The sequence below is a fragment of the Triticum urartu genome, chromosome 4A, assembly GCF_056163025.1.
Source record: "Triticum urartu cultivar PI428250 chromosome 4A, HENAU_Tu73, whole genome shotgun sequence".
Lineage (NCBI taxonomy): Eukaryota > Viridiplantae > Streptophyta > Magnoliopsida > Poales > Poaceae > Triticum > Triticum urartu.
The window spans coordinates 485,947,069-485,972,575 of NC_141876.1; the positions used below are offsets into that span (position 1 = coordinate 485,947,069).

Here is a 25,507-nt window from a genome sequence, read left to right on the forward strand (position 1 = left end):
TAATGCTATCCGTTGGGGAAGGATGATTAATGATGGTAGTTTTGATGTTGGAGGTTACCTTGTTGGTGGCTTTAGCCATGAGGCATTTGGCGGTGATGCTCTCGTTGGGTGAGTCGAAGAGAGACACCCGTGACGTTGTTGCAATGGCAACGGAGGCCATGGAAACCGACTCATCATCTTCATCATCGTCATCATCCTCATTGTACTCTTCTTGCACAACCAAAGCCTTGGGAGGAGTCTTCTTGGTGAAGTTGTTCTTGTTGGGGAACGACTTGGCCTTGTCCTTTCGGATGAGTTTGCCACCATTGTCTTCCCTCTTCTCATACGGGCATTCCGCAACAAAATGACTCACGTTGCCGCAATTGTAGCAAGTTCTTACACGTTGCTTGCCCCTTGTGCCACTCGAGTTGTTTTTGCTAAAGTTGGGCCTCGAGTTTTTCTTGCTCCAAAATTGCCTTGAAGCAAGTGCCATGTGTTCATGATATGCATACTTCGTATCTTCGGGGTTGCTCTCCTCTTCTTCCTCTTCTTCTTCTTCCACGGTGAGCTTGGCCTTCAATGCAAGGTTAGGCTTCTTTGCCCGTTGAGAATGGAGCACCGCATTGTCGGCGGTCTTGTCCAAAATATTCATGGCCACAAACTCATCCAACACTTCGCTTGAGGTCAAAGTGTGGAAGTCCGGTCTTTGACGAATGACGGAGGACATGGCCTTGTGGTAGGGCATCATTGCCTTGAGGAATTTGCGCTTGATCCAATTGTCATCCGTGTCCTTGCTCCCATGATCTCGTAGTGAGACCACGAGTTTGGTTACTCTCCGATAAAGCTCACGAGGTTCTTCATCTTCCTTCATTGCAAACTCATCGGCCTCATCTTGTACCACTTCATAGTTGGACCGTTGAATGCTTGCGCTTCCCCGGTAGAGAGACACGACACAATGCCATGCATCTTTGGCCAAGGCGAAGGGACGAAGATGAGGTAGGTCTTCGGGTGGAATTGCATCTTGAATGATGAAGAGAGCATTCTCATTGAATTGATTGTCCGCGGCTTCTCGAGGAGTGAAGTTGCTTGGATCATGTGGATAGAAACCTTCTTCAATGATTCTCCAAAGGTTAGTGTTCACATGATTTAAATGACGTTTAAAGCGGTAAACCCAAGAATCAAAATCCTCATTTTTCACAATCTTAGGGGGAGGACCGGCATGATTCAAATGAGTGGAAGGAACCGGTCCACCATAAACAAGTGGTGGTTCCACATGGGCAAAGATGCCGGTGCCATTCTTGCCACTAGAAGAAGGAGCCTTTTCACTACTAGCTTCCCCCTTGTCGGGGATAGCATCCGACACCTTGTTGGCGGGATCACCCACTTTCAACGGTGCGGTGGAAAGTTAAAGCCCCTCAAGAAATTTAGTAAACATGCTTTCAACTTCGGTCGTCATGGAGGTTTTCAATGTCTCCAAGGCCACATTGAACTCCTCACGAGAGACCGAAGTTTCCCCATCTCCAGTAGACGAGATCGGATTCACACCGGAGTGTTCCTCCACACCGTCTACGGTATCAACCATACTCTTTGGACGGTAAAGTCCTTAATAAAGAGACGAGGCTCTGATACCAATTTAAAGGATCGATATGGTTGACTAGAGGGGGGTGAATAGGCAACTACCAATTTTTAGCTTTTCTTTACCAAATTAAACTTTGCATCAAAGTAGGTTGTCTAGATGTGCAACTAGGTGAGCAGCCTATATGATGCAATAACAACAAGCATACAAGCAAGCAAGGGTAGAAACAATAAAGAGCTTGCACAAGTAAAGGTAAGAGATAACCAAGAGTGGATCCGGTGGAGACGAGGATGTGTTACCGAAGTTCCTTCCTTTTGAGGGGAAGTACGTCTCCGTTGGAGCGGTGTGGAGGCACAATGCTCCCCAAGAAGCCACTAGGGCCACCGTATTCTCCTCACGCCCTCACACAATGCGAGATGCCGTGATTCCACTATTGGTGCCCTTGAAGGCGGCGACCGAACCTTTACAAACAAGGTTGGGGCAATCTCCACAACTTAATCGGAGGCTCCCAACAAGACCACGAAGCTTCACCACAATGGAATATGGCTCCAAGGTGACCTCAACCGTCTAGGGTGCTCAAACACCCAAGAGTAACAAGATCCGCTAGGGATGAGTGGGGGAATCAAAAATCCCTTGGTGGAAGTGTAGATCGGGGCCTTCTCAACCACTCCCGAGCAAATCAACAAATTTGATTGGCTAGAGAGATAGATCGGGCGGAAATGAAGCTTGGAGTATTTAATGGAGCTTGAGCAATAAATGGAGCTTAGGGGAGGAAGAGGTAGGTGAGAAGGAGGAAGGGGACTCCCTTTTATAGTGGGGGCAACAATCCCGTTGCCCCCCACCAACCAGCCCCGCACAGGGCGGTACTACTGCTGAGAGGGGGCGGTACTACCGCCAGGCGACGGAACTGCCGCGCCAACCAGCGGTACTGCCGCGCTGAGGAGACTTAGTAGGGAACGGACCCAAATGCGGTACTACCGCGGTGGTAGGGCGGTACTACCGCTCCTGGAACGGTACTACCGCCACTACAACCGTGACTAGTGCCGCAAAACCCGACACGAGAAAAAGACCTCTCGAATCGAGGTGGTAGGAGCCAGACTACCCAGCGGTACTACGGTAGTGGGGTCAAGGGCGGTAGTACCGCTGTGGAGCGGTACTGCCGCTTGTGACCCTTCGGCCGTAGTACCGCAGGCAGTGCGGTACTACCGCTGGGGTGTGCGAGAGAGAGAAGGGATCTCTCAAATATGCTGAGGACACGGCGGATGTGCCAGGCCCCCAGCGGTACTACTGCTGTGGAGCCACAGCGGTACTACCGCTTCGAAGCGGTACTGCCGCTTGTGGCTTCTCAGCGGTACTACCGCTGGGTGCGCGGTACTGCTGCTTAGACCCAGACAGAACAAGGAAGAGAGGAGAGATCTCTTCAATGGACAGGAAAAGTTCGGAGGGTGAGAAGCTGATGTGTACGTGATGATTCCACCCATGCAAAACCCCAGCGGACCCCCTCTTGATAGTACGGTGCCCTCTACGCAACTAGTCCACCGAGAAAGAAACGAAAGAGCTACACCGTCTTGAAATACACTCCGAGGGGAAGAAAGCGTCTCGTGCCAGGGGAGAATCTGAGAATAATTCAACGCACAAGATTAGTCCGCAAACATGTTGTCATCAATCACCAAAACTACCTTGAGAGAGATATGCCGTAACAATAACAAAACAACACGAGAGCAAAGTTTTAAAATAATTGACAAGCTTTTTATGTGACAACACGGCAATTGGGTAGAACTAGTCTAAAACTGAAGTGACCAGAATATACAGATGCTAATAGGAACAAGGTAGCTTACCTTAGATACGTTGAGTAAACTCTGCCATTTCGCTTCGAAGAAACACTGCTGCACTTTCTTCATCTTCAGCGGCAGAATTAAGAAAGATCTCACGGTTCTCAACACTTTTGAACACTTTGTAGGCAGTGGCTCTTTCATTGCGGTGGATGCTTTCCACCTTGTGCAAAACAGCAATGCACTTGCTGATGGAGAATTCTTGGGCATTTTTTGCCCCGGCCAATAGAGCAGACTCCTCCTCCGCTTGCTTCCGTTTGATCTCCACATATTGTGTCATCACTTCCACCATAGGATCATCACGCTTCTTACCCTTCTTTGATTCCTTCACATGCTTGTTATTTGAAGCAGCAACACCACCTCTTTGTGTAGCATCTCTTGAACCATCACTTGGGGCAGCACCTCTGGGACCATCACTTGGGGCAGCATCTCTTGGACTATCACTTGGGGCGGCATGTCTTGGATCATCATACATGTGTAAATCATCATCGTATTGATTCAGGTCAAAAGAGAAGGCAATCTTCTCTCTTTCAACTTTGGGATCACCATCACTCACTTGTGTAACCTCAGTTGATGTGAAATTGAAGTTACCTTCTGCTATATGCCCTGCACAAACACCCAAGTTATCATTAAAGGCCACACAGCAATGAAAATTCATTATAAAGGTCAACAAAAAGAGAGGAAATGAAAATACATTCAACTCAGTAACTCACCATCATACAGATCACCAAGCTTATCATAGAGGGGAAATGGCTTATTCTGGAACTTAACTATTTCTGGCCACGTCTGTATATATAAAAGAAATGATTTATAAAACTTAGATTGCTCGAAAACAAGATTTATTACAAAAGAATGGAATACAAGTCATCAAGTTTTGCAAAGACAAAATGCACTACACTAGAACTTACAGTCATCAAGTTTTGCCAAAGATACGCGTCATCATCTATCATGTGTGTATGATAGTTCCAGCTGACACCGCTCTGTTTGCGAGCATCCTTAATAAGTCGGTATTGAGCTTTCAAGTCTTTTTGCTTTTCCTGAATCTGTATCTTTGTAAAATTAGTGTGGCCATATCTTTCATGAAATAAATCAGCCATCCTATTCCACGCTTCAGTTGACCAACCATTTTGTCCCCTATGGTACGGAGTGTTGTGCTCCTGAAGTATCTCAACCAAACCCTTTTCCAAAGCTGGGTTCCATTGAGCTCTTGGCTTTTTAACTACACCAACACAAATTTACATTGTTCAAACTTAATGCTCAACATGATAAGAGGAGTTACTATCATTCAATTTGAAAACAAATAGTGATGAACTTTAGGAGGACTAGTGAAAACTTCCAACAACATGATAAGAGTGAGTTATTCATTATCTATAGTAGAGTGAGTTGTGTGACCTACATCTGCTACTTTATTCTCTAATTTATACTCTACTAGTGATTATGTCATACCATTGACGAAACATAATAAGTGAGCAGTGCTTCTTTTGGGAAAACTGTTAGCTAAATAATACTCTAGTAGTCTATATACTCATGTTATAGACTTGTTTCTGCTATAATGCACCACTACATGTAGTATTGAAAGATATCATTCACCAAACATAACAGCAAGCACAGAACTTAATTGGCAAGATCTGAGAAATGGAGATTAAGTAGACCAAATACCTCTTGGAGGTGTCTTTTTAATTTTGGGTGATGGCTTCTTGGCACCGTGTGAAGCTTTTTTCCCACTTGCTTTCATGAGATTGTACTTTTGGGACCCCTTTGGATACATATCTGCATTTCAACACACACTACATTATTAGATGATGAAGACAAGAGAAGTTAATTAATTAGTATATGTATATATATCATAAAAACACACACAATCATGTTGGCTATTCAGGATGGTATGCTTCCCACATTTGCATTGCGATTTCATCCCTAAGAGTGTTCCCTAAGTCGTTGTTCCCATAGTTATTCTCGTCGCCATTCGGGAGATCAAAAAAAGCATTTGGCGCTATGTTATCGAGCTGGTTGTCAAGCCAAGTCTCGTCACCATTCTCCATTTTGATGATATTGTGAAGAACTGCGGCAGCTGCGGGAAGTTTCACTTGGTTCTCGATTGAATGCAGTGTGCCGACGTGAAGAATTGGGAAGCGCTTTTTAAGAATTCCTAGGGACCTTTCCACATGGCTCCATAGAACAGCATGCCGATGATTGAACAATTCCTTGTGGTTTTGTGGCCGAGGATATCCATGACCAAATTCCTTCAAATGATATCGGACACCCCGATAAGGTGCGAGAAATGACTGAGTGTTTGCATAACCCCCGTCAACTAGGTAAAACTTTCCCTCAGGTACTTTAAATCCCTTGCTCATTGCAGAATGAAGAACCCTCGCATCCGTAGCTGAACCCTCCCAGCCACATGATATGAAAGTGAATTTTAAATTGAAGTCGCATGCAACCATAATATTATGACTCAAGGTACCCTTCCTATTCCGAAATGGAGCAGCAATCCCAGGTGTTGCGGTTATAGGAACATGTGACCCATCAATGGCTCCTAAACAGTTCTGGAAGCAAACATTGCAGGTCAATAAAGAACTATTAAGTTAGATAAGAAAAGGAATTGTGGAAGCGTTAAAAATGGAAACCTGAAAGTAAGGATAAAATCTTGTGTCGGTGGAGATTTTTGGATGTGGCTCATCAATGTTCGGAGGCTTCAGAAACCGACTAGCTAAGACAGGGACGATGTTGAAGAACTCATTGATGTACTCATGAAATGTTTGTCCACTATGCTGAAATTCTAGCTGGAGATCTTCATAAGACGCGTTGTGAGACACCATGTACAGGAAAAAGGCTAACTTCTCTACCTTAATTCTTGTATCGGATATCAGATTTTCTCTTCTAAGATAAGATGCCAAATCCCGAAAGATACGTGGCTCCATCCTATAAGCTACGAGGCAATTCTTAACATGCCCTCTAAGGATATCGTCAACACGCTTCTTGCCATATAGGATAGAGCTATGTCGCTGTTTTCTCTCGACGGGTCCTCTATTACGCATTCGATGCAATACAGGCAGAATAAAGGATATCATATCTTCATCATCCTCACTTATCCTCTTCCTAATTCGATCAATAATCTCGGAGTTCATCTTGGCACTAAAACTAGAGTAAACAAGCAACAAATAAGAACTATATTCATAAGACATACATAATGATCTAGAATATTATATCATCAGTGTGCCAAGATGTGCAATGACCAAGAGCTATCAAGTATGATATACTACTTCGGCAAAGAAACAAGTTCAAGAGACCAAGAAGCTTATGTAGCTTACCGAAGTTTGGCGTGGCAACAGGTTCCCAAGAAGGAGGTAACTCGTCCACCCCAACAAGGATCCAAGCGGCAGGCTGTGAAAATAAGAGTCAAACACATTTCATCATAAGTATTATAAGTAGCAGAATTTCATCATTATTTCTAATCTGTCGACACACACATTTGAATAGAAACATCGTAGGATGGTTTGTTCCAATACATGCAGAAGATGGACAATTAGAATCAAGACCAAAATCAAAGAGACTTTTCCCTTGAATAAACAACAGCAATCAGGTATAAACTACATTCATTTCATCAGATCAATTCACTGGCAAGGGAAGTAACAGGTTTACGCTTGTTGAATCCTAATTATTCTACATAGATTTATAAACTCTGCAAAAATATATAGCCTAAACTCTAGCTTGAAGATATGGTTCCCTAGATTACAAGGATGTAGTAAATGAAAGAAATGTTAAGATACAACAATGCTAGGAACAAAAGAGACACGTCCTATATGCAACTGAATGTTTGCTGCAAACATTTGTAGCCTAAACTGAATGCTAGTTCTTTTCTGGGCCGCACCGCTCATTCCATTCCTAGGCTTCGATTACATGGGCTGAGCAGTTTGTTGCTACAACACACCAAGATTACATGGGCTTCAATGGTATAGACACCTCCAAAGTCTCCAAATAGATTAAAATTAAATATGAGCAGAAATCGCAATCTTGTAAAAGCAGTGCACTAGCCAGTGAGTTCTAATTGCAGATGACTTTACACTACTAAGTGGTGATTGCGATCATGTACTTTTCTATAGCAACTCTTTCTTTCTTCATAAGAACAAACCATCTTTTGTCTATCTACAGCCTATTTTGTACTAGTGTAGTTGTTATCATGGTACATCTGAGAGTAAGAATCATTTACTAACAATTGCAAGAGTTGAAAGTAAAGATTGGAAATAGGAAAAACAGATACGCATCTCCCTTTTGAACGTGTTGCAATCAAGAGTACTGCTGCATTGGTCTGATATTCGGGTTGAAACTTTGCAGGTATCCTACTGATGGCGACAAGCAAATGTTGGCCAACTAGACGGGCCTAACAAGGAATCAGGTAAGCAGCAAAGCTGGTCACTGTTGCCGCTACCATGCCATTTTGTTTCTGGAGCTTGGTTGACATGTTGGGTTAATAATGGCGGTGCAGGTGTCGAACTGGTTCATCAACGCGAGGGTGAGGCTGTGGAAGCCAATGATGGAGGAGATCCACAACCTGGAGATGAGGCAGGTCCACAAGCACCCGCCGCACGACAAGGGCCAGCAGCACGGCGTCCATGGCCAGTCTCACCAGCACTCGTCGCAGCAGCAGCAGCAGCGCAGCGCCAATCGCTCCGAGCCCCGCGACTCGCACCCCAGCAGATTGAGACAAATCTCGACCTCTAGGGTTAGGGTAGAAGAGGAGCTAGAAGAGGACGGCTTTCTTGGCAAGCTAGCTGGGTAGGAGACGACGTTCTTGGCGTGCTTGCCGGTGAGGGCGAGGCGAACGGAGGGCGTGCGGGAGGTGGCAGCCATGGAGAGGATGGGGAGGGGAGGGGAAGGGTTGCGGTTACTAACCACCGGGGAGAAGTCCAGTATGCCGGAGGAGATCGCCGGCGTCGAGGCGGCACGGCGTCTTGGAAGGAGTCGGCGGCGGCGTCTCGGATCGAGCGGCGAAGCGAGTCGGGCGAGCAAATCCTCGAGGGGGGGCTCGAGGGTTCTGAAGCGCGTGGAAACTGATGAATCGACGGGGAATCGAGAGGATTGGGCCGTCAAAACCCCGGGTACCAAATGGGCCAACGGGTATTTGCGAGGATTCTGGGCCACGCGAGGAATACCCGCTCGACCCCCCCCCCCCCCCCCCCCCCCCAATCCACGCGAAACAAACGAGGCCTCGGTTACCTGGAAATCAATCATAGCAGGATTGGTGGCATTGAATGTTGGAGTGATCAAGCAGTCGGTGATGGGCTCGTACATCTCAATTTGGACGGATAGATGGATTCCAAACACTGCAACTCTCAAACCAATGGGCCAGTTGGGCAATGATCCATTAAAAAAAAGTCTCTAACATTATTGATGATTACACCAATGGTTGGAAAACTGATATTATTCACCAAAATTTCTTTGCGCCTGATGCGGATGCCGTACTCAATATCCCGTTGAGTCCATCAGGAGGTGAGGATGCATGGGCACCAGAAAAATCAGAAATTTCTTTGCGCCTGATGCGGATGCCGTAATCAATATCCCGTTGAGTTCATCAGGAGGCGAGGATTTCTTGGCATGCGCAACAGAAAAATCAAGAAGTACTTCACGGTATCCTTCCAGATTATGTCAGTTTAAAATATCGCAATATTAAAGAGGTTGGCCGCTGTGCCTGTTAAGTGTACCAGGCTATGGATGAAACTTTGATGCATGCATTTCCTTCATTGCGCGCATGATAAGGGTTTCTGGACAGCAGCTCATGATTGGCTCCAGTTAAAAGTTCCGAGGCTGCATCCAGATACGCAGACAAAATATGGAGGCAGACAGGATGTGCAAGGCACAGACCATCAGAACCAGCACGTTCCGAGTAACACAAGCGCTCTTAAAAACTCTTCAACACTTTTACAGGCACATGTCTACGTCAGAAATGGTGAACTTTCACCTGGAACAACAACATCTCTCAATATCATACATCTACGACCCAGTTCACATCCTAGTCAGTTTGGTATACAAATGTTGTAGGCTTGGCCACGCTTTGTCCTCCGAAAGCCATTAGAATTCCACGCTTGTAGGACTCCAGTCCAGTATGAGCATTTCATTTCATCGCTTCTCGCATTTCAACAAAAACTTGACGCTAAAACTGAGAATAAACAGCCATATGTACCTCAACTAATCACATCGCATAGGCCCCCTCATCTTGGCATTAGTTGGGTGCACCGTCAGGCTGTTGGGGGTTGTCTGCAACCACTTGCCGCCTCTGACGCTCTCTCAAGTACAGGACAGTTACAAGGCAAGCAAATAGAGTCAATATTGTTGCGTTCCCTTCATCCATCAGGACATCTTCCACCCATTCCTCGACTACAGGATACATCTCCGGCAGCGAGTCGATAAAATTAACCTGAAATTAAGAAAGATTTAGCTACCAACTGCAAGGAGTACAACAATCTAGCATGATTCAATACTCAATATGACCATGATGATTATACAAATACGGCATGCATAGTAAGAACAAAAGGCAGACATCGACCATCAGGTGGCTAGGGATGAACAGACAAGTTGGCATATGTATTGTCAATCTTGAAAGAGCATAACTCCAGGTAACTGAGAGAACTAGAGGTGGTAAAGAAATCAAGAGGTTAGGAAGCATAGACTGAAGCCTGAGGCAGTTTGTGAACTGCTGCAGGCATGGTATTTCAAAACTAAAAATAACTTATGTTTGGAAGATGCTACAGTTCATTGCATATGAGCAACCAGTGGGAACCAGCTAGAAACTAAAAAAGATGAGCAGCAGGGAGAGAGTGGGAAATGGACCAGGAAAACAAGTTGCCAAATAATATCGCTTAAACGGCAACAGAGATTACCATACAAGGAAACAAACTTGAAATTACCTACAAGTGAACTATACAGATACTTCCTATTTCTTGTATGCAACTAAGCCATGGATGATACAAAGAGAAAATAATGTCTTACCATAAAACTGCCAGCATAGTTTTTCCTTATCCATAAACTAGTTAGTGCCAGCATGACAGGAAGCTTAGCTGCTGAATCCACCTCCACAGCCTGATCATAATATCTTTTTGCCAAGTGCAGATCAAGGGGAAGTCCATGACCGTGCTCATGCATGTACCCAAGGTTAAACATGGCCTGGGCATTAGACTGTGACTGAGCATGCATATATGCCTCTGCTGCACGCTCATAGTCCCTCCCTACACCCTGTAACACAGGACAGATTCAATATGTGATTTCAGCAATGATACTATGAAAAGTCTCGAGAGAGCGCACAGTCCCCTAGTACCTCTGAAATGCAAAAGCAAATTTAGAAGCAGAAATCAGACTCCACAACTATGTTGCAGGCGCATCCCGTTTTCAAATACATTTCATGTGTGAATTTATTTTAGAAGCCATATATTTTACTTAGTTATCCAAATAGTGGTTTTGGAGAAGTTGTCTCATCAAACATGACAGTTGGTTCCTCTCAAAAGACATTATGTACAAGTGCATAACTTCATAGAGACAGATGGCTTCTATTGGGTGCAAACATATGGCTTGTATTGGTGCCACATAAACTCCATATTTTTTTCAAAATTCAGAACACAAACCTAAGGCACTTTATATTATTGTTTACCATGTTTTTAACAATCTGTAGTAGTCATACTAAGAGAAAAAAACAAAAAATGAGGACCACATCTCTGACATAAAATATTAGCCTACAACATATGGTGCTTGATGTGAATTTCTTAAGTAATTTTAGCAGAAGCCTGCAATCATCTAGATAGGATCAAGAGGGTACTTGAGAAACGTGTTATACCAACTAAAAGTAAGGACCATTTCACATACCCGGCCATAGTAGTAGGCATCGCCAATCAACAGAGCAGCATGCTCATTACCCTGCTCAGATGCTTGCCACCACAAAGCATGTGCACGGAGATGTTTTTCCATATCTGAACAGAAGCCAGATTCTCCCATGCAAATATGTTCATCGCCATATCTATCAAGAATCCAGGCGGCATTGCTTTGGGCAACCTCATACCCAAGATCTGCCATTCTAGAATATAAGAGCAATGCCTTCCCTATGTCGCCTTTTAGATAAGATTCTAGAGCCCACCTAGACATCGAGCTCCAGGGGCCCCTCTCAGCAACAGACTTGTACAGAACTGTTGCCTGAAACAAGAAAGACCAAAGATTCAGCCCTTTGATAATAATATTTCGAACAATTCATGTTTCCCTATTTGTATCATAACAGATTAATATCATTAAAACAAACCGACAAAGTATGTTATAGCATTAATGCTTCTGTAAATCAGCCTTCTATCTTTCTCTACAGAAACAACAGTTTGATCTGCCTGGGCAGAGGGTTTTCTATTCAATCTTGTAAATGGAAATATATACTTTAGCATTACATGCCACTTCTTTAATTAATAGACTATAGTCCATTCAAGCAGACATAAAGATGAGAAAGAGCACATGCACTCTAAGGGTACGTTTGGTTTACCACCAACACCAGCCTCTCCAAAAAATCGGCTCGCCAACGGGATTTGGCTGTCGTTTGGACTAGCACCAAAAAATTGGCTCGCCCAGCCCGCCTGGAATGCCTGCATGTTATTCTCGCCAATTCGTGGGCGCAGCGAGGGCGCGGAAAACGCTCGCCAAATAATTGGCAGCATGCCCTCGCCTGTTCTTTATGTGGGTCTCGCTCTGTTTTTGGTTTTATACCATGGTCTCATCCAGCGTTTGTTAATAAAAGACATCAGTACGGCGGATTAATCGCATGGGTAGCTACGTGATGACCGAGCAGTTGTTTGAAATCACGGATGGATTTTTTTCGTTGACGTGTTGTTTGGATGGATCAATCCCGTGTAAGCGGCTACCCAACATAGTTTTGTTACTATACTGGGTTTTTTCTTTTCTGCGGGTAGGGACTAATGGTCATAAAACCACTACTAATTATCTTGGTTCGGTCGTGATTCTCTATACTCTTGAATGTTTATTTTTGGCATATTATAGTTAATTGATTTCTATAGTACAGAAAAACTTATTTTTTAATGTGTCTTTCTTTGTTGTCTCGAGGTACAGCCAAATTAAAATCAAATCAAATCAAACACTAATCAATCCAGCTACCCCTACAAAGCATTTGGTAACTCAGCTAGTGGCAAACCAAATTAAGTCTCAGCAATTTTACCAAAATTTTGGCAAGTACATTGGCTACAATCCAAACAATGTTAATTTACCAAAATTTTGGTCATGCCCTCACACAGGCGTGCCAATTTTTTTGGCTGGGCTAACTGGGGCACAAACCAGACACACCCTAAATCTAAGATGGTGCACATGCAAGAAAATAAAATAAAATAAAATAGGCCTGCTATAGCACCGTAAAAAAATGCACACTTGGCGTATTCTAGCAGACAGCTCTATCACGGAGCATTCAGCAATACTTCCATACAAATGCTCTTACAAGCTACTGCACGTGTTCCAAATCAGATTCTTTGCTTGGATAAAAGAAGCAAGTGAAAACAAGTTATGTTTGTCATTACATGCGAGGATGAAGATTGAATAATTGAATAGTGATATTTTCGTGTGGTTTATATGTTTTGGCGTCATTTTATATCTATAATGTAAGCATATTGGCTTTTTGCAATTCAAATGCTTGACTTTAAGATTGATTCTTTAATTTGAAGACTTCTTGAAATATAGCAGAGCCCGCTGTGCCCAGTGTGTTGTAGCAACATCATCTGCTATAAGAAAACACACGGTTACTCAATACACTTATTTATACTACACACTATTCAAATATTGTGCGAGACATTAACTGGTAGGAAATAATTCCTATGAACCCGTTGAACTTGGTTGTAGCCTCAGGAACTGAATCAATTTAGAAAGTTTGGCAAGATATATCCATATCGGATGTGATAAATTCATAACGGAACTGAGATAGACTTCCACCACCGGGTTTCTAAGAAAGTAAGAAAAGTGTCGAGGCACAACACACAGTCTACTCATTGGGCATCTTAGGCCTAATTACGCATGGCTCATGAGAGCACCCCTTACTCATACACTGATGATGATTTGATAAAGGAAAAGGAATGCTCATGAAACATCATACATAATTGTGGCAGTGGAAGATTTAATTCAGCAATTGATACAACAAAATAATTATCATTACCATATGGAGGTTCCTCTTAAGACCAATTCCTTTTTGGAACAACTTTGCCACTTGATAAATAGCTTTTGGTTGCCCAGCATTTACTGCACGAAGAAAATAATTGCATGCTGTCATCACATCCCTCTTTACACCAATACCCTTTAGATATAAAACACCAAGGTTATAATAACCCCCATGCTCTTTATGGTCAGCTGCAATTTCAAAATATTCCTTTGCCTACAAAAAGGTAAGTAAAAGAATGTAAGTGCCTCGAGCTTATAGTACATTGATTATTGCAATACAGAACTGTGTATTGTTGAAACCATCAAGATAGTGAAATGTTCAATTTGGTAACTTGTGTTTGTTAATGGCCAAATGGATTATACAAGTAAATTGAAATTTTCATAGGTCTTAGCATTTATTAACAACTAATAGTGCAGAACTGCGGAACATTGTCAATTTGTCACTTGAATTCTTCTCCATCGGCAACTCAAAATATCTAATCTTCATAGTTAATGACATCCTAGCGAACATGGGTATACTTATTACTATCACTATGTTCAAAAAAATTGCAGTCATCATATCCATCCATTTGAAAAATTGATGTGAATGTGATACTAAACCATTCTCCTAACTTACTCGAAGATGCTCCTTGTTAGGCTTGTTAACACATCAGCAATACCAGGATAGGGATTGTTTTAATGGTTACTGTTGTTATGGGTGCAATCTACCTCTATTGCATAGTCCAAGGGGCATATATATATTACACAAGACTTGAGGTACAAGGAAAGGAAACATAGCCTAATAGGACTCCTAGACCTAATACTAATACTCCTTAACACCCCTCCTTGTTAGGCATTGCATTTGAAGAAGTGTAACACTAGAAAAAAAATATGATAATCAATGTAAGGAACACTATCAAGAGTCAGAGGGCAGCGAGAGAGATGCGGACCGATGGAAACATCATTTATTTTTACTACTCACATCACAAGAATCGAGCTTCAGCCAACAGCCAAGACCATACGTCACGAGAACCTAGCTTCAACCAACAGCAAGACCACAACACAGCTACGGCGCTGAAGCAGATCAGGACATAGCCTAATAGGACTCATAAACCTAATACTAATACTCCTTAACAACTTTCTATGGCAGCTGTAAGTCGTGCATTGACAAAAAAGTTGTATGCCTTGATCAAATGTGATCGCTTTGTTCATCCACGGCAACAGAATCACTGGTGAACTTGTACATCCAGACTACTGTAAAGTCAGACTTGAGTTCCTGTCTACTAAGATGTGTAGCAGTATAATTTACCAAAACAGCCTATAGAAAATCTAGCTGGCAGGCAGTATCTCTACCAATAACAAAGATAGCAGCAAGCATGGTGAAAATGTAGCCACAGAATATTTAGTGCAGGCAAGTCTAGCAGCAGAAACAGTCCACGGCAACAAGCTTATACTGTAGAGGAGTTATGGCCTACTCAACTGCATTCCAAATTCTAATGCACAATACTTACTTTTGTCAAGTTCTTCTCCACCCCATAGCCTTTCACATAGAGATAACCCAGTCCATTGTAAGCTGAGTACTGTTCCTGCTGTGCTGCAAGTCTCAACCACCTGTATGCTAGGGTGTAGTTTCTTTCCACTCCAGCACCTCTAGCAAAGATCTCCCCCATAAGCTCCATAGCACGTGGCTCGTCTTTCTCCACAGCCTTAGAGAACCAATGATATGATTTGCCATAATCACGTCTGAGTCCTCGTAGTCCATAGTAGTACAGAAGCCCTAATTTGTACATTGCGGCAGCATTGCCTCGTTGTGCCTGGTACTCTGTGATTTGAAAATCTTCATCGTCCTCACCACGGGACTTCCTCAAGGCCTCCTTGTTTTCTTCAGTTCCACTGTGCAGCCGAACTGGTTCAATCACTGGTGGCTCCTTCGAGATTAAGGAGCTTGTCAGAGCAGCCTCTGCAAGTTCGGCATATAGTGTGACAGCCTCTTCATACATCTGTAAAAGCAAATCGTTCAAGTCAACAAATATCCAATATTAGCCATAACATTTAGCCAAACTCAAACGTGTTCCAGCCGGTCCAAATCATTTGCATAGACCATATATATCGATTGAAAGTGCAGTGGCAAAACCAGAGTAAAGATAATTAAATGATGTAGTGATGCCACATCATACCTAGACTAGATATCGAAGCACCAGATTTCAGACTAGACTATAGAACTGAAACAACGATAGTAAGGCATTCATGTGTTTCAATAAAGTTCTGAAATGACACAAAGATTGCACAATAAGGACAAGCAAGCCAAAGCAATGACATAAATAGGCAGGAAGCTACATGAGCTGAGATAATGACATATATGTTTGAACAAGCAGAAAACACTATACCCTTTTCCTTTATTTCATGCAACCAAAACATAACAATTGTCAAGATAACCGTGCAACAGATATCCCCACTGTTGAGATACAAATGCCATACAAAAGACAGCAGCTTTTTATAGTAGTAACATTGGCACGATATATACCTCTAACCGACAAACTTGAACACCAACAACAAAACAAACCTTGACGTTCTTACTTAGATCATATAAAAGTAAAGTATTGGCAGATATATGAGTCTAGTATGTACAAGGGCATTGGTATGTGAGCCTTAATTGCATACCAGAGGACTTTGGGAGCATTTTAAAAACTACAGTCAAAAGAGAAAAAATACAACTGAACTTCATCAGCCTGATTTGTGTTGTTTTGATCAGACTGCTAGTTATTCACAGGAATACATACATTGGTCCTAAATAAATATGACCCCATTACTACAGCTCCTAAGATGATGAAGACAGAAGGCCAGTTAAACATAACATCAAACGCCCGTAAACAAATTCGCTGCAACATTGGAGGTAAAAATCAAAATCATGTTATAAGTTACATGTACTAACTAACAATACCATAGGCTACCATTTATATAAATTTAACAAAACCAAGCCAACGACTAAAAACGTTCTAAAACACGGAGTAAAAGAACCCATGGAGACAAAAATTCACATATGTCTGATGTTAACCATGCGAGGCTTATCCCTTCAACGCAAGCTAGATAGCTAACCCACATACAAAATCCTCCAATCGCAGAATCCCCATTAGAATTAGTTAATTGCACGAGCAAGCAAACAATCGAACCGAATCACCTCACCTCCTGGCGAAAATAGGCGTAGGCGAGCGCCATCTTAGACTGGAGGTCTCCTGCGTCGGCGGCGAATTTGTGCAGCAGGAACGCGCGCGAGCGGGACACCGGGCGCGCCATTCCAGCTCCGGAGAGGAACGCCAGCGCCGACTGTGCGCCGGGGTGTCCCCCAGCGGCTGCAGCGTCGATCTGCGCGGACGCAGTGGAGAAAGCGGCTTCGTCCCCCGAGGACGCCGCTGAGATCATGGCGCGGACGCCCGCGACGAAGAGCGCATCGGACGGTGGGTCCGGCTGATCGCCCGACGGGGAGGGGGTGGTGGGGTCAAGGAGGGGGATCCAGGAGGACGGGGAGAGGAGGGGGTCGGTGGCGGGGGAGTCGTCCGCGAAGTCATCCCAGTCCTCGCTGTCGCCGTCGGCGGATGGCAGCGAGGGGTGCGCGCCAGAGGGGTCCTTGAGGAAGTCCTCGCCGGAGAGGACCAGCACGAAGGGGCGTACGGCCGCGGCGCGGGGGAGGAGAGCGGAGACGGTGAGGACGGCGAGTAGGAGGAGACGGCGGTGGAGTGCGCCGGCCATCGGAGGAGAACCAGACGAGATCCCGGTGGTACAGTGAGTTCGGAATTTAGGGGGTGCTAACCAATAAGACTGACAGGTGGGGGCCAAGTTTGAGGTGGCCAACGACGGCGCGTCACGTTTTCGCGGTGACGTGTATATCGAGGCCAGGGTGTAGACGTGTACCGCGCGACGTGATTGGCTGGGGCTTGATTATCGCTAGATTTCCTATTTGAGTTTTGATTTCGAAAATACATATAAACCTCGTGAGAGAGCGAGGCTATGCCATTTCATAAATCAGAGTGAAGTGGTTCGATTTATAACGAAATTAGGCGAGAAAACTATATACATCACGTTCGATTGTTGATTAGAGAACACCCATGTAACATCCTTGATAACCGAAAAAAGTAGACCTAGAATGCAACCAAGCAAATCAACAACAACGCTTCCCGACAGTGCAGTTTTGCTAGCAGCACTCATGCCACCAAAACAAAGACCGCTAATTAATAAAATTAACATTCAGCACCAGACACGTTTAGCACCCCACGAATAGGGCGTGAAGCTAACTTGTAGCAATATCTTCAAGGAGAATAATAACGCCCGGGGGGTGCCACCATCGTTTGGCGCCCCTCATTGACTCAAGACATTCATTTAAAGTATCGCGCACACCATCTCACCAAATCCTAGGTAAGGATCTCGCCACGCCATAAATCGCCATGTCCCTCTTAGATCCAAGCAACTATGTGAGGAGGATTTTAAAAATGTGTAGGAATGTGGATTAAATGCATGTTATAACCTTCAAACATGTCAAATTTAATATATACTTTTTGTCTTTCATGTCCTTTCTTCTTTATCCGGAGTGGGTACTGACCGCACGCCGTTGTTACTGGATACTTGTGCTAGGAGGGTTACCTCCCAAAAGATTTTTCATTTTATAAAATGATGGCTTGATCATCCAGAAATGTAAAAAAAATTGTACATGATGTTTGGAATTCTCCCACCTCTAGAGCTTCTGCAATTGAGATATGGCAACCAGAAACTAGACTTTTAAGGAAGAAAGTAAAAGGTTCGAGTATTAATCTTGAAGCTGAATTAAAAAAGAAGAAGAGAAACCTCATGTAGGATTTTGATATTTTGGATGTGTTTTCTGAAGATCACCGATTAGATGATTATGACAGAACTATAGTGAATGGCATCAAGAAAGAGTTAGAGATTATGTGGCATAAAAGAGGAAGTTGCCTTGTGGCAAAGATCTAGGTTTCGTGGGATTGAAGATGGTGATAAAAACAAGGCTTATTTTCATACTTTAGCTAATCATAGGCATAGAAAAATCACTTGTTAAAATTAAATAGTGATAATGGTACTGTTTATCCTATTAAAACCTTCTTAGTCCTAAAGACAAGCTCAATGTCATTTGGGCCCTTCCTAATGGAAGGATGAGGAGTTGGTCACTCAGGATGGCAATGACCTTCTCCAGCGCAACTTCTCTAAGGAAGAAATTAAGAAAGCCATTTTTGGGTTCATATATGCTCATGGAGCTCCTTGCCTTGATGGTCTTTCCTTTCTCTTTTATCAAACATTCTGGGACCTAATCAAATCTGACTTTATTGCTTTGGTCAGGGACTTTGAGGAAGGAAGTTTGGATGTGCACAAATTAGAACTAGTTTTGACTGTGCTTATCCTTAAAGAAGTAGGAGTAGATGATAAATACGAAGAAGTTCTGGCGTATTAGTTTAATTAAATGTGTTTTTACTGAAGCTATGACTAATAGTTTTTTCCCAAACAGTAATAGACTTGTTTCTCCAAATCAGACTGCTTTTATTAAAGGTATATTCATTTTGGAGAGTGTGGTCATCACTCATGAGGTTAAAAATGATGGATTTGAGGGGCTTATTCTTAAGCTGGAGTATGACAAGGCTTATGACAGAGTTACTTGGGATTTTTTGTTTGAAATGCTAAACTCTGAAGGTTTTGGTGCTAAGTGAATTTCCTACTTTTGGGGGGGGGGGGTAAGAGGCTCACGAATGAACCCTACTTTGTTTGGGGGGGTAAGAGGTTCAAACAGGGGCCCTGTGCCCTTTGCCTTTTAATTTAGTTTATGATGTTTTCTCTAAAATGCTTGTCAAGGCTGCTAATCATGGCTTGATTTCTGGACTTTTGACTAGCATCATCCTTGGTGCTGTGGACAACTTACAGTATGCTAATGACACCCTCCTCTTCTTGGAGATCTTTGTTGAGAAAGCCAAGAATTTTAAATCGGTTATTTCTTGGTTTGAAAACCTCTCTTATAGACATGAAAATTAACTTCCACAAGAGTTATTTGCTCACTGCTAACAACTAACGTGGAAGAGGATGTTGCAAAATCTTTTGCCTTTTTGTTGCCAGCTTGGTTCCTTCCCTATTAAGTGTTGGGGAACGTAGCATAAATTCAAAATTTTCCTACGTGTCACCAAGATCAATCTATGGAGTCATCTAGCAACGAGGGAGGAGTGGATCTACATACCCTTGTAGATCGCGCGCGAAAGCATTCAAGAGAACGGGGTTGATGGAGTCGTACTCGTCGTGATCCAAATCACCGATGATCCTAGCGCCGAACGGACGGCACCTCCGCGTTCAACACACGTACGGAGCAGCGACGTCTCCTCCTTCTTGATCCAGCAAGGGGGAAGGAGAGGTTGATGGAGATCCAACAACACGACGGCGTGGTGGTGGAAGTAGCGGGATTCCAACAGGGCTTCGCCAAGCGCTGCGGGAGGAGGGAGATGTGTCATGGGAGGGAGAGGGAGGCGCCAGGGCTTAGGTATAGTTGCCCTCCCTTCCCCCCACTATATATAGGGCCAAGGGAGAGGGGGGAGGCGCAGCCTTGGCCCTTCCTCCAAGGAAGGGTGCGGCCAGGGAGGAGTCACTCCTCCCCAAGGCACCTCGGAGGTGCCTTCCCCCTTTAGGACTCTTCCTTTCCCTTGATTCTTGGCGCATGGGCCTCTTGGGGCTGGTGCCCTTGGCCCATATAGGCCAAGGCGCACCCCCTACAGCCCATGTGGCCCCCCAGGGCAGGTGGCCCCACCCGGTGGACCCCCGGGACCCTTCTGTTGGTCCCGGTACAATACCGGTGACCCCGAAACTTGTCCCGATGGCCGAAATAGCACTTCCTATATATAATTCTTTACCTCCGGACCATTCTGGAACTCCTCGTGACGTCCGGGATCTCATCCGGGACTCCGAACAACTTTCGGGTTACCGCATACTAATATCTCTATAACCCTAGTGTCACTGAACCTTAAGTGTGTAGACCCTACGGGTTCGGGAGACATGCAGACATGACCGAGATGACTCTCCGGTCAATAACCAATAGCGGGATATGGATACCCATGTTGGCTCCCACATGTTCCACGATGATCTCATCGGATGAACCACGATGTCAAGGACTTAATCAATCCCGTATGCAATTCCCTTTGTCTAGCGGTACGATACTTGCCCGAGATTCGATCGTCGGTATCCTGATACCTTGTTCAATCTCGTTACCGGCAAGTCTCTTTACTCGTTCCGTAACACATCATCCCGTGATCAACTCCTTGATCACATTGTGCACATTATGATGATGTCCTACCGAGTGGGCTCAGAGATACCTCTCCGTTTACACGGAGTGACAAATCACAGTCTCGATTCATGCCAACCCAACAGACACTTTCGGAGATACCTGTAGTGTACCTTTATAGCCACCCAGTTACGTTGTGACGTTTGGCACACCCAAAGCATTCCTACGGTATCCGGGAGTTGCACAATCTCATGGTCTAAGGAAATGATACTTGACATTTAGAAAAGCTTTAGCATACGAACTACACGATCTTTGAGCTAAGCTTAGGATTGGGTCTTGTCCATCACATCATTCTCCTAATGATGTGATCCCGTTATCAACGACATCCAATGTCCATGGTCAGGAAACCGTAACCATCTATTGATCAACGAGCTAGTCAACTAGAGGCTTACTAGGGACATGGTGTTGTCTATGTATCCACACATGTATCTGAGTTTCCTATCAATACAATTCTAGCATGGATAATAAACGATTATCATGAACAAGGAAATATAATAATAACTTATTTATTATTGCCTCTAGGGCATATTTCCAACAGTCTCCCACTTGCACTAGAGTCAATAATCTAGTTCACATCGCCATGTGATTAACACTCACAGGTCACATCACCATGTGACCAACATCCAAAGAGTTTACTAGAGTCAATAATCTAGTTCACATCACTATGTGATTAACACTCAATGAGTTCTGGGTTTGATCATGTTGCTTGTGAGAGAGGTTTTAGTCAACGGGTCTGAACCTTTCAAATCCGTGTGTGCTTTACAAATATCTATGTCATCTCCTAGATGTAGCTACCACGTTCTATTTGGAGCTATTCCAAATAACTGTTCTACTTAGATCTATTCTAAATTGTTGCTCCATTATACGTATCCGGCATCTCTACTCAGAGCTATCCGGATAGGTGTTAAGCTTGCATCGACGTAACTCTTTACGTCGAACTCTTTATCACCTCCATAATCGAGAAAATTCCTTAGTCCACTAGTTACTAAGGATAACTTTGACCGCTGTCCTGTGATCCATTCTTGGATCACTCTTGTACCCCTTGACTGACTCATGGCAAGGCACACTTCAGGTGCGGTACACAGCATAGCATACTGTAGAGCCTACGTCTTAAGCATAGGGGATGACCTTCGTCCTTCCTCTTTCTTCTGTCGTGGTCGAGCTTTAAGTCTTAACTTCATACCTTACAACTCAGGCAAGAACTCCTTCTTTGACTGATCCATCTTGAACACCTTCAAGATCATGTCAAGGTATGTGCTCATTTGAAAGTACCATTAAGCGTTTTGATCTATCCTTATAGATCTTGATGCTCAATGTTCAAGTAGCTTAATCCAGGCTTTCCATTGAAAAACACTTTCCAAATAACCCTATATGCTTTCCAGAAATTCTACGTCATTCTGATCAACAATATGTCAACAACATATACTCATCAGAAATTCTATAGTGCTCCCACTCACTTCTTTGGAAATACAAGTTTCTCATAAACTTTGCATACACCCAAAACTTTGATCATCTTATCAAAGCATACATTCCAACTCCGAGATGCTTACTCCAGTCCTTAGAAGGATTGCTGGAGCTTTGCATACTTATTAGCATCTTTCAGGATTGACAAAACCTTCCGGTTTGTATCACATACAACCTTTCCTCAAAAAAAACATCGAGGAAACAATGTTTTGACATCCTATCTGCAAGATTTCATAAATAATGCAGTAATCGCTAATATAATTCCAACAGACTCTTAGCATCGCTACGAGTGAGAAAGTCTCATCGTAGTCAACTCCTTGAACTTGTCGAAAAACATCTTAACGACAAGTCGAGCTTTCTTAATGGTGATACTTGCTATCATTGTCCGTCTTCCTTTTAAAATCCATCTGTACTCAACAGCCTTACGACCATCGAGCTGTTCTGCCAAAGTCTACACTTTGTTTTCATATATGGATCCTCTCTCGGATTATATGGCCTCGAGCCATTCATCGGAATCTGGGCCCACCATTGCTTCTCCATAGCTTGTAGGTTTATTGTTGTCTAGCAACATGACTTCCAAGATAGGATCACGTACCACTCTGAAGTAGTACGCATCCTTGTCATCCCACGAGGTTTGGTAGTGACTTGATCTGAAGTTTCATGATCACTATCATAAGCTTCCACTTCAATTGGTGTAGGTGCCACAGGAACAACTTCCTGTGCCCTGCCACACACTAGTTGAAGAGACGGTTCAATAACCTCATCAAGTCTCCACCATCCTCCCACTCAATTCTTTCGAGAGAAACTTTTCCTCGAGAAAGGACCCGATTCTAGAAACAATCCCTTATTGCTTTCGGATCTGAGACAGGAGGTATACCCAACTATTTTTGGGTGTCCTATGAAGATGTATTTATCCGCTTTGGGTTCGAGCTTATCGGCCTGAAACTTTTTCACATAAGCGTCGCAGCCCCAAACTTTTAAGAAATGACAGCTTAGGTTTCTCTAAACCATAGTTCATACGGTGTCATCTCATCGGAATTACGTGGTGCCCTATTTAAAGTGAATGTGGTTGTCTCTAATGCCTAACCCATAAACTATCGTGGTAATTCGATAAGAGACATCATGGTATGCATCATATCCAATAGGGTGCAGTTATGATGTTAGGACACACCATCACACTATGGTATTCCAGGCTGTATCAGTTGTGAAACAATTTCCACAATGTCTTAATTCTGTGCCAAACTCGTAATTCAGATATTCATCTCTATGATCATATCATAGATCTTTTATCCTCTTGTCACGATGATCTTTCAACTTCACCCTGAAATTACTTGAACCTTTCAATAATTTAGACTCGTGATTTATCAAGTAAATGTACTCAACATCTACTCAAATCATCTGTGAAGTAAGAACATAACGATATCCACTACACGCCTCAGCACTCATTGGACTGCACACATCAAAATGTATTACTTCCAACAAGTTGCTTTCTAGTTCCATTTTACTGAAACCGAGGCTTCAGTCATCTTGCCCATGTGGTATGATTTGCATGTCTCAAGTGATTCAAAAATCAAGTGAGTCCAAACGGTCCATTTGCATGGAATTTCTTCACGCATATACACCAATAGACATGGTTCGCATGTCTCAAACTTTTCAAAAACGAGTGAGCCCAAAGATCCATCAACATGGAGCTTCTTCATGCATTTTATACCGAAATGACTTATGTGGCAGTGCCACAAGTGGGTGGTACTATCATTACTATCTTTTGGCATGAACATGTGTATCACTACGATCGAGATTCAATAAACCATTCATTTCAGGTGTAAGACCATTGAAGGTATTATTCAAATAAATAGAGTAACTATTATTCTCTTTAAATGAATAACCGTATTGCGATAGTCATAATCCAGTCATGTCTATGCTCAACGCAAACACCAAATAACAATTATTCAGGTTTAACACCAATCTCGATGGTAGAGGGAGCGTGCGATCCTTGATCATATCAACCCTGGAAACACTTCCAACACATATCGTCAGCTCACCTTTAGCTAGTCTCCGTTTATTCCGTAGCCTTTTGTTTCGAGTTACTAACACTTAGCAACCGAACCGGTATCTAATACCCTGGTGCTACTAGGAGTACTAGTAAAGTACACATCAACACAATGTATATCCAATATACTTCTATCGACCTTGCCAGCCTTCTCATCTACCAAGTATCTAGGGTAATTCTGCTCCAGTGGCTGTTGCCCTTATTACAGAAGCACTTAGTCTCGGGTTTGGGTTCAACCTTGGGTTTCTTCACTAGAGCAGCAGCTGAATTGCCGTTTCATGAAGTATCCCTTCTTGCCCTTGCCCTTTTTGAAATTAGTGGTTTCTTCAACCATCAACAATTGATGCTCCTTCTTGATTTCTACTTTTGTGGTGTCAAACATCGCGAATATCTCAAGGATCATCATATATGTCCCTGATATATTATAGTTCATCACGAAGCTCAAGCAGCTTGGTGGTAATGACTTCGGAGAACCATCACTATTTCATCTGGAAGATCAACTCCCACTCGATTCAAGCGATTGTTGTACTCAGACAATCTGAGCACAAGCTCAACAATTGAGCTTTTCTCCTTAGTTTGTAGGCTAAGAAAATCGTCGGAGGTCTTATACCTCTTGACGTGGGCACGAGCCTGAAATCCCAATTTCAGCTCTCGAAACATCTCATATGTTTCGCGACGTTTCAAAAACGTCATTGGTGCCTCAACTCTAAACCGTATAACTGAACTATCACGTAGTTATCAAAATGTGTATGTCAGATGTTCGCAACATCCACAGACAACGTTCGAGGTTCAGCACACTGAGCGGTGCATTAAGGACATAAGCCTTCTATGAAGCAATGAGGACAATCCTCAGTTTACGGACCTAGTCCGCAAAATTACTACTATCAACTTTCAACTAAATTTTCTCTAGGAACATATCTAAACAGTAGAACTGAAGCGCGAGCTACGACATAATTTGCGAAGACCTTTTGACTATTTTCAGGATAATTAAGTTCATCTTATGAACTCCCACTCAGATAGACATCCCTCTAGTCATCTAAGTGATTACATGATCCGAGTCAACTAGGCCGTGTCCGATCATCACGTGAGACGGACTAGTCATCATTGGTGAACATCTTCATGTTGATCGT

The 25,507-nt window shown here is 43.3% G+C and overlaps 3 protein-coding genes across 3 annotated transcripts; all 3 read right to left on the reverse strand.

Annotated features, from left to right (window-relative positions):
- Nucleotides 1–2,189: 2,189 nt before the first annotated feature.
- LOC125554822 (uncharacterized) lies at nt 2,190–8,533 on the reverse strand. Its single transcript, XM_048718226.2, has 7 exons — nt 8,281–8,533; nt 6,699–6,771; nt 5,047–5,157; nt 4,296–4,606; nt 4,101–4,173; nt 3,394–3,993; nt 2,190–3,171 (listed from the first exon to the last, which is right to left on the reverse strand). The coding sequence occupies exons 3-6, from the start codon at nt 5,153–5,155 to the stop codon at nt 3,395–3,397; spliced, it is 1,092 nt and encodes a 363-aa protein (XP_048574183.2). The 5' UTR covers nt 5,156–5,157; nt 6,699–6,771; nt 8,281–8,533; the 3' UTR covers nt 2,190–3,171; nt 3,394.
- LOC147976258 (uncharacterized) lies at nt 5,171–6,522 on the reverse strand. Its single transcript, XM_087518652.1, has 2 exons — nt 6,015–6,522; nt 5,171–5,933 (listed from the first exon to the last, which is right to left on the reverse strand). Exons 1-2 carry the CDS (start codon nt 6,513–6,515, stop codon nt 5,259–5,261), a joined length of 1,176 nt encoding a protein of 391 aa, XP_087374778.1. The 5' UTR covers nt 6,516–6,522; the 3' UTR covers nt 5,171–5,258.
- Nucleotides 8,534–9,265: 732 nt separating the features above from the next.
- Nucleotides 9,266–17,380, reverse strand: LOC125552221 (ERAD-associated E3 ubiquitin-protein ligase component HRD3). The gene is made up of 6 exons (XM_048715710.2): nt 16,729–17,380; nt 15,057–15,545; nt 13,565–13,780; nt 11,242–11,565; nt 10,375–10,617; nt 9,266–9,802 (listed from the first exon to the last, which is right to left on the reverse strand). Exons 1-6 carry the CDS (start codon nt 17,290–17,292, stop codon nt 9,608–9,610), a joined length of 2,031 nt encoding a protein of 676 aa, XP_048571667.1. The 5' UTR covers nt 17,293–17,380; the 3' UTR covers nt 9,266–9,607.
- Between the last annotated feature and the right edge of the window lie 8,127 nt (nt 17,381–25,507).